Source organism: Bufo bufo, chromosome 1 (assembly GCF_905171765.1).
Source record: "Bufo bufo chromosome 1, aBufBuf1.1, whole genome shotgun sequence".
Classification (NCBI taxonomy): domain Eukaryota; kingdom Metazoa; phylum Chordata; class Amphibia; order Anura; family Bufonidae; genus Bufo; species Bufo bufo.
This window is the reverse complement of record NC_053389.1, coordinates 296,936,444-296,946,000: the sequence shown is the minus strand read 5'-3', so window position 1 is coordinate 296,946,000 and position 9,557 is coordinate 296,936,444. Positions and strand designations below refer to the sequence as shown.

The 9,557-nt window shown below is 45.6% G+C and overlaps 1 protein-coding gene across 1 annotated transcript; it reads left to right on the top strand.

Annotated features, from left to right (window-relative positions):
- The first annotated feature begins 6,627 nt into the window (after positions 1-6,627).
- On the top strand, positions 6,628-8,862 carry LOC121005870 (E3 SUMO-protein ligase KIAA1586-like). The gene has a single exon (XM_040438709.1). The coding sequence runs from the start codon at positions 6,628-6,630 to the stop codon at positions 8,860-8,862; it is 2,235 nt and encodes a 744-aa protein (XP_040294643.1).
- Positions 8,863-9,557: the final 695 nt, after the last annotated feature.

The following is a 9,557-nucleotide window of genomic DNA, read 5'->3' as shown; positions in this document are numbered from 1 at the left end:
GTGCATATATAGCTTAGCTCAGACCCAAGTTAGGCAGTTCAGTCCAGTTCAGAGTAGAGTGAAGTTTATTCAGTGTGCAGCCATGATGTAGCTGCCTGCTGGAGGGAGGCCTCCTGCCTCTCTGCTCTTTCCCTGTTGGCTCCACAGTCCAGGGTTAAAGCCCACAAGATTCAGCCCAGAGGTGAGAAGTCCACTTCTACAGCTCACTCCTCCGGGGTGACCAGAGACAAGCTGCTACCACAGGTATTCAAGGGGATTATTATATGTATTTCAAGTCAAAGGATAGCAAACAGCCATACTTAAAGGCTTCCCAGGCACCTTTGCAAGCAGGTGTAGGACACAGCTTCTGGCATCCACACCTTCCAGTTTAAACCCTGAGGACAGATAGGCCATCTGTCAGAAAAGCACTGGAAAATAGTGGTTCAAGGATTCTGAAAACCACCTTCAAGTCAGGTTAGAATCAGGCGAGAGTTTTCACCAGCCTAAGACTTTTCATACTTCAAGAGCCTAGTCTAAAGAAATAGCTTTCACACACACACACATATTATATATATATATATATATATATATATATATATATATATATATATAGGACTAAGAGCCTGTTTCTTTTGAGGACTTACAGACAGGTCCATAAATATTGGGACATCAACACAATTCTAACATTTTTGGCTCTATACACCACCACAATGGATTTGAAATGAAACAAACAAGATGTGCTTTAACTGCAGACTGTCAATTTTAATTTGAGGGTATTTACATCCAAATCAGGTGAACGGTGTAGGAATTACAACAGTTTGCATATGTGCCTCCCACTTGTTAAGGGACCAAAACTAATAGGACAGAATAATAATCAGAAATCAAACTTTCACTTTTTAAGATTTGGTTGCAAATCCTTTGCAGTAAATTACAGCCTGAAGTCTGGAATGCATAGACATCACCAGAGGCTGTGTTTCATTCCTGGTGATGCTCTGCCAGGTCTCTACTGCAACTGTCTTCAGTTCCTGCTTGTTCCTGCGGCATTTTCCCTTCAGTTTTGTCTTCAGCAAGTGAAATGCATGCTCAATCGGATTCAGGTCAGGTGGTTGACTTGCCCATTGCATAACATTCCACTTCTTTCCCTTAAAAAACTCTTTGGCTGCTTTTGCAGTATGCTTTGGTTTATTGTCCATCTGAACTGTGAAGCGCTGTCCAATGAGTTCTGAAGCATTTGGCTGAATATGAGCAGATAATATTGCCCGAAACACTTCAGAATTCATCCTGCTGCTTTTGTCAGCAGTCACATCATCAATAAATACAAGAGAACCAGTTCCATTGGCAGCCATACATGCCCTTGCCATGACACTACCACCACCATGCTTCACTGATTAGGTGGTATGCTTAATATTGTTAGCAGTTCCTTTCCTTCTCCATACTCTTCTCTTTCCATCACTCTGGTACAAGTTGATTTTGGTCTAATCTGTCCATAGGATGTTGTTCCAGAACTATGAAGGCTTTTTTAGATGTCGTTTGGCATACTCTAATCTGGCCTTCCTGTTTTTGAGGCTCACCAATGGTTTACATCTTGTGGTGAACCCTCTGTATTCACTCTGGTGAAGTCTTCTCTTGATTGTTGACTTTGACACACATACACCTACCTCGTGGAGAGTGTTCTTGATCTGGCCAACTGTTGTGAAGGGTGTTTTCTTCACCAGTTGTTTTCCGTGATTTTCCGGGTCTTTTGGTGTTGCTGAGCTCATCGGTGAGTTCCTTCTTTTTAGAATGTTCCAAACAGTTGTTTTGGCCACGCCTAATATTTTTGCTATCTCTCTGATGGGTTTGTTTTGTTTTTTCAGCCTAATGATGGCTTGCTTCACTGATAGTGACAGCTCTTTGGATCTCACCTTGAGAGATGATAGCAACAGATTTTAAATGCAAATAGCACACTTGAAATGAACTCTGGACCTTTTATCTGCTCATTGTAATTGGGATAGTGAGGGAATAACACACACCTGGCAATGGAACAGCTGAAAAGCCGATTGTCCCATTACTTTTGGTCCCTTAACAAGTGGGAGGCATATATGCAAACTGTTGTAATTCCTACACCGTTCACCTGATTTGGATGTAAATACCCTCAAATTAAAGCTGACAGTCTGTAGTTAAAGCACATCTTGTTCATTTCATTTCAAATCCATTGTGGTGGTGTATAGAGCCAAAAATGTTAGAATTGTGTTGATGACCCAATATTTATGGACCTGACTGTACATTACCCTACCCCTGTGTGCATGAAACTGTATTTCATACTTGGATGTACCAAAAGACTGTTTATTCCTTGGATGTAATGTTATTAGGAGCAATGTTCAGTAAAAGTTCTAAGTTGGTTTGCACCATCCTTGTCTCAGTCTTCAGTTCCTCAATTAACACTACAGTAAATGGTTGTACCACCATAAAAGGTACTGGCATCACGACTACAAGGGACCTTTCCATAGGCACATTAATACAGACCATCAAGGGCACCTCGAATCACCATCTGGCCTGTGTCCCTTGCACCAGAGTGTGCCCCAGAAAATTCCTGTGCCGTTTTCCTTATCACTTATGTGAGCCTGCCCAGGGATGACATAACCGTGAGTAACCAGAATTGTATGTACCTCGGCCCTCCTAATGCTCACACCCTGACCTCAAGTTGTCACCGCCACTTATGTGGGAAGGTCTGACAGATGTCCTTTTCTACCTCTTGCATGATGTTCTTTGTTTTGGTTTCACTTTGTCATCTCATTTCCTTCTCCCAGGTGTCACCTATTTAAACTAATCCTTTTTCCTTTATATTCCCTCCCATACTGCCTCACTTTGCGGTTTATACTACTTCCTGGATTGATGTGTTCACTGCTGGAGACTTCTGTTGCTGCTTGTTCAGATAAGTCCTTTCATGTATTGTGTTTCCTTGCTGGCTTGATTCTAGGTGACCCTGACTCCCTCCGTATTAAGTGCAGGGAGCCAGTGGTCGTGTCCCCTCACTATTATAGGGTTTTCAGGTGTCACACAGTCTAGGTATGAGGGCATGCAATCGTCTACCTCTGAGACCCTTGTATGTGCTTAGCAGTCAGGGTTAGATCCTAGGGTTTTATGCTCCTTAGTTTGGGATCAAGTCAGTCGGATGTTTATCCATAACTTCCAGCTATCTGCAACATCATCTGTGCCATTATAAACCGCCATTACCGTCTTAAGCATGGATCCGGTTTCAGCCTTGATTGACCGCATGCAAGGTCTTTCACTGGAGGTAGCAGATCTTCGTAAAACTGTGTCTCAGTTTCAGGTGACCGGTTCTGCTTGCGTTCATGGAGTTTGTTCCGAGCCTAAGATCTCGCTTCCGGATACGTTCTCCGGGGGTAGTGAGAATTTTGTTCGCTTTAGAGAGGCTTGCAAACTCCATTTTCGCCTACTTCCCCATTCCTCTGGTGATGAGGAGCAGAGGGTGGGGATCATCATCTCGCTGCTCAGGGATAACGCTCAGTCTTGGGCCTTTTCGCTGCCGGTGGGGGCATGGCCCCTCCGATCGGTGGATGAATTTTTTGTAGCCCTGGGGCAGATATATGATGACCCAGATCGTATTGCTCTGGCTGAATCTAAACTGCTTCTTTTATGCCAGGGTAAACAGTCCGCAGAGATATATTGTTCTGAATTTCGGAAATGGGCAGCTGATACTGGTTGGAACGATGCTGCACTCTGAAGTCAATTTTGCCATAGTCTTTCGGAGGGATTGAAAGATGTATTTGCTTTTCATGAGAGACCTGCCTCGTTGGAGTCTGCCATGTCTCTAGCTGTTCGTATTGACAGGCGTCTTAGAGAGAGAGGAGAGACCACTCCTTCCTGTCATATTCAGTCCAAGGAAAGTGGGGCGGTCTCATTCAGTGTGCAGGGGCCTCAGTCTCTCTCAATCCCCTCTGAGCAGGAGGCCATGCAGCTGGGTTTGCTTGCCTCTGATAGTAGAGGATTCAGCTCTCAGAGGAGGGTTTGTTTCTGTTGTGGGGGTATAAATCATTTGGCTAATGTTTGCCCCTCTAGGAAATTCAGGGAGTTTTCTGAGGGTAATAAAGAAACAAAAAGAAAAAAAACCTCTAAAAATTTTCCATTTGCTACTATTGGCAAGTTTGATGCGGAAATTGAAGGTTTGCCGTTTGCTTGCAGTTCCCGTTTTCTCCTACCTGCCAGGGTGGCGCTAGATAGCAAGAACATTGTTTGTGAGATTTTTGTAGACAGTGGAGCAGCTGTCAATCTCATTGATAATCGATTTGCTATAACACATGGTTTCCAGGAATGCACTTTGGAAAAGGATATACCTGTTTTTGCTATCGATTCCACTCCACTTTCTCAAAGATCGTTAAAGGGCATAGTTCACAATATCCGTTTGACTGTGGGTGATGCTCATGTTGAGGATATGTCATGTTTCGTCCTAAGCGGATTACCTACTCCTCTAGTGCTGGGGCTACCCTGGCTCACTAAACATAACCCCACCATTGATTATCAAGCAAGACAAATAAATGGTTGGAGTGACTTTTGCAGAGAGAATTGCCTCACGGCGTCTCTTTCAGAGGTTTCTACCAAGACTGTACCATCTTTTCTCTCTGAATTTTCGGATGTGTTTTCTGAGAGTGGTGTCCAGGAGCTGCCCCCTCACCGGGAGTACGATTGCCCTATTAATCTCATCCCAGGCGCCAAGCTGCCAAAATCACGTTTATACAATCTCTCCCAACCTGAAAGAGTCGCTATGCGTACTTATATCTCTGAGAGCCTGAGAAAGGGACACATCCGACCCTCGAAGTCACCTGTTGCCGCAGTTTTTTTTTTTGTTAAGAAAAAAGATGGTTCTTTAAGACCTTGTCTGGATTTCAGGGAGCTGAACTGTATCACAATTCATGACCCATATCCACTTCCTCTGATCCCGGACTTGTTTAACCAGATTGTTGGGGCTAAAGTTTTTTCTAAGTTGGATTTAAGAGGGGCATACAACCTAGTCAGGGAAGGGGATGAATGGAAGACGGCCTTCAATACCCCCAGTGCTTGAAGTGGGCCGGAACGCGGCGGTACTCAGTACCGCCACTTCCAAAAATTGCCCTGGAGAGTACCAGCACCTCTCCGTGCGCCCAGTACGTGGGTTTCCGGTACCGGAGCGCAGCGGAGAGCTGGCAGTATCTCCTCCCTAATGTCGTTGGCTGGGCAGCTAGTGGAGGGGGGCGGGTCGTTGCAGAGTACGGCTCAGGCTGGCGCAGGCAGGGAGTTGACCTCACGTTAGGTGACGTCAACTCCTTCCCGCGCGCCTGTGAGGAGCGATCAGTGCGGCGACCAGTGACTGGTCCTCCTTGGAGTCAGGAGTCGGACGGTGCAGCAAAGAACATCGACTTTGCTTTGGAATCCAACTTCTGAAGAGTACTGGTGAGTGACAGGCACCCCCCCTCCCCCCACACACATTAGTTCCTCTCTGTACCAGTACCCCCCCCCCCCCCCTGGCAGGGGGGTACTGGTACAGAGAGGAATTAATGTGTGTGATGAGGGGGGGGGGGGGGTCTGATGTGCAGGGGGGTACTGGTACAGAGAGGAACGAATGTGCGGTGGGGAGGGGGGGGGGTACTGGTACATAGAGGAACTAATATATATGTGTCTGATGGGTGGGTCTGATGTGTAGGGGGCCCCTGCACATCAGACCCCCCCATCACACACATATATATTAGTTCCTCTATGTACCAGGACCCCCCCCCCCCCCCACCGCACATTCGTTCCTCTCTGTACCAGTACCCCCCTGCACATGAGACCCCCCCCCCCTCATCACACACATTAGTTCCTCTCTTTACCAGTACCCCCCTGCACATCAGACCCCCCCCCCCTCATCACACACATTAGTTCCTCTCTTTACCAGTACCCCCCCCCCCACCACCACCACACATTAGTGCCTCTCTGTACCAGTACCCCTCTGCACATCAGACCCCCCATCACACACATATATATTAGTTCCTCTATGTACCAGTACCCCCCCCCCCCCACCACCGCACATTCGTTCCTCTCTGAACCAGTACCCCCCTGCACATCAGACCCCCCCCTCATCACACACACACACACATTAATTCCTCTCTGTACCAGTACCCCCCTGGCAGGGGGGTACTGGTACAGAGAGGAATTAATGTGTGTGTGTGTGATGAGTGGGGGGGGGGGTCTGATGTGCAGGGGGGTACTGGTACAGAGAGGAACGAATGTGCGGTGGTGGGGGGGGTACTGTACTGGTACATAGAGGAACTAATATATATGTGTGTGATGGGGGGGTATGATGTGCAGGGGCCCCCTGCACATCAGACCCCCCCATCACACACATATATATATTAGTTCCTCTATGTACCAGGACCCCCCCCCCCCACCACCGCACATTCGTTCCTCTCTGAACCAGTACCCCCCTGCACATCAGACCCCCCCCTCATCACACACACACACACACATTAATTCCTCTCTGTACCAGTACCCCACTACCAAGAAATAAAGCTAAGTCTGAGACAAATGTCGGTCATAGACCCATAGAAAGTATATGTACATGATCAGGATGAGATACTGAGCAACATGTAACAGTTTAGTTTTTTTTGGGTGATCTGACAGGTACGCTTTAAGATGCTCTCCTGGCTTATAAGTAGCAAAAGAACAAGGTCAGAATCAGAGGACTCGCTGGCTGACCCCCCACCAAACCAGAATATCGCTGCAGGTCAGAGTCAGACACAAGCTAATGAAAGCAGCACTTGTGCCGCGGTCGATCAGGTTCTCACAAGTGACGTAGAGGACGAGAGTGACATCACTTCTACCGATGACAACAGCCGCATTGCCGAGCATGAGTGGCCAGAATGTTGGTCCCAAGCACAAGTACAGTATTTCTCCACAAATTACAAGTGGCTGCTAAGCAAAAATCGAAAGTTGGGCTGTAGTGTGTGTAGTCAAGTTTGTGCTCGTGTAGACATGCAGCAAGGGCAGAGAGTGTCGCAGGAGTGGAGTGGGTGCTTAATCTCGTCTTATGGAAGGGACAAGGCTGCACAACAAAGCTCACTACGAAAGAAAATTAAAGAGCACAGAGACTCAATTTATCACAAGAAAGCAGTTGAAATAAAAGAGAAGGCAACACAAAATACAATGCAAAAACACATTGAAGATATGAGAAAGGCTGAATACGCCTCAACTTGCAATGTGTTTAGAACAGCTTATAAGATTGGCAAGCATGGGCGTCCCTTTACAGACATGCCAATAGATGTCCAGTTGCAAGTCTTAAATGGTGTCAAGATGGGCAGAGTTTTACACTCTAATAACTCGTGTGCAAATATACTGGATCACATTGCAGCTGAAATGAAAAAGAAGGTAGTCAATGACATAGTGATGAATGAAAGAAAACTGTGTGTGCTCATTGATGAATCGACTACAATAAGTGGAAAGTCTGTCCTTGTCGTGTGCCTGCGATCAGCTATTTCCAATGAACAGCCAGACACAGTATTTTTTGAACTCATTGAGCTGCAGGGGACCACAGCAAATGACATCACTGAAGCACTGTTAGAATGTCTTCATAATAATGGCTTTGACCCTCACTACCTACAGGAACATTTGTTGGCATTTGCTTGTGATGGAGCCTCAGTGATGCTTGGGAGGAAAGCAGGAGTTGCTGCGCAGCTTTGTTCCAAATTCCCTTACCTGTTTGTCTGGCATTGTTCCAATCACAGACTGGAACTGGCAGTTTGTGATGTTTTGAAGGAGGTTGGAGGAATCAACCACTTTAAAATATTTTTAGATCAGCTTTACTCCCTCTACCATGCATCCCCAAAAAACCAAAGGGAGTTAACAGAGAGTGCTCACAGTGTTGGACAGCGTCTCCTTGTGATAGGCCGTGTTTTATCAGTGCGTTGGGTTGCTTCAAGTGAGAGAACGGTGAAAGCAGTATGGGAGAACTACCCAGCTTTGCAGGTACACTTTACAAGTGCTGCTGCTGATACCAGCAGGGACTCAAGAGAGAGAGCAAAATACAAAGGACTCAATGATGTTCTCACTACTGTTTCTTTTGTGGTCAATCTTGGCATCATGTATGACGCTCTCACAGAACTCAGTGACCTCTCAAGAATGCTCCAGAGACGTGACATGACTTTGGATCAAGCCGACAGGCAGCTGGACCGACAGATCCGGGTGTTTGAGTCAATGGTATCCACACCTGGTCCCTACACACAAATTGCCATTGAGGCTGAAAATAAGAAAATCTTCAGAAATGTATGCCTGCATGAAAATGAGAGGGTTATAAAAATCAACCCTGGGCAATTTTTCCGTAGCCTGGCTGAAAATGTTAAGTGCAGGATGACTCCAACAACTTCCTCACATGTCAGTAGAACCTCATCTGAAAAGACAGACAGTCACCTCCTCTCAGACATCAAGGTCCTCCAGTCTGACTCCTGGCCTGCATCTCTTGAGATTCAATATGGTGATGCAGCGGTCAGACGTTTATGTCAGAGATTCAGAGTTGGGGAGAGGAAAAGTGTCCAAGGATTTAGGGAGTATAAAGACCTTAAAGCTTCCAAGACACCAGAAGACCTGAAGCCTCTTCTTAAAGCTGTCCACACCATTGCAGTATCAACAAGTGAATGCGAGCGAGCTTTCAGCTCAATGAATGATACTTTGACAGATAAAAGAAACTCTCTCGACATCAAAAGGCTTTCAAATCTGATCTTCCTGAAATGCAACGGACCACCCTTGGATCAGTTTAATGCACAAACATATGTGCAGACATGGCTGGCAAAAGGGAGGAGAAGTGCAGCCTTCACAAACTGCGAAGCCAAAAGTGCAAGGAAAGTGGAGCCCAAAACGTGCTGGAGCCTTTTCTAGGTAAAATGATTTGTACAATATTTTTCATTTTTCATTTGATGTACTGTGATTGTATTGAATCTGCTTTTGTATATTTTTCAGGGGTAAAGAAATTAACCTTCATCTTCAAGACTCAGGTTTATGTTTTACTGTTTACTGTTTACTGTTCTATGGTTAGTATGTTATTATAATTTTTATAAATTATTTTATGTACATTTTGTACAACATTTTGTTCAATACCCTTTTGCACATTTTATTTATGTTCAGTAGCTCTTTCTACAGTAGCTCTTTTTCAGGGTACTTTCTAAGGGTATTTTCATGCTCAGTATTGGGGGGGGGGAGCACCGGCGCCTAATAGAGTACCGGCACCTCTTTTGGCCCACTTAAAGCACTGAATACCCCTGAGGGTCATTTCGAGAATTTGGTTATGCCCTTTGGTTTGATGAATGCTCCGGCCGTCTTCCAACATTTTGTGAACAGCATTTTTTTATCATTTAATGGGGAAATTTGTACTGGTGTATCTAGATGACATTTTGATTTTTTTCTCCTGATTTCAAAACTCATAGGGACCACCTACGTCAGGTCTTGCTCATTCTGAGGGAGAATAAATTGTACGCTAAACTGGAAAAATGTGTGTTTGCGGTTCCGAAGATTAAATTTCTTGGTTTTCTTCTCTCTGCTTCTGGTTTTCGCATGGACCCTGAGAAGGTCCGCGC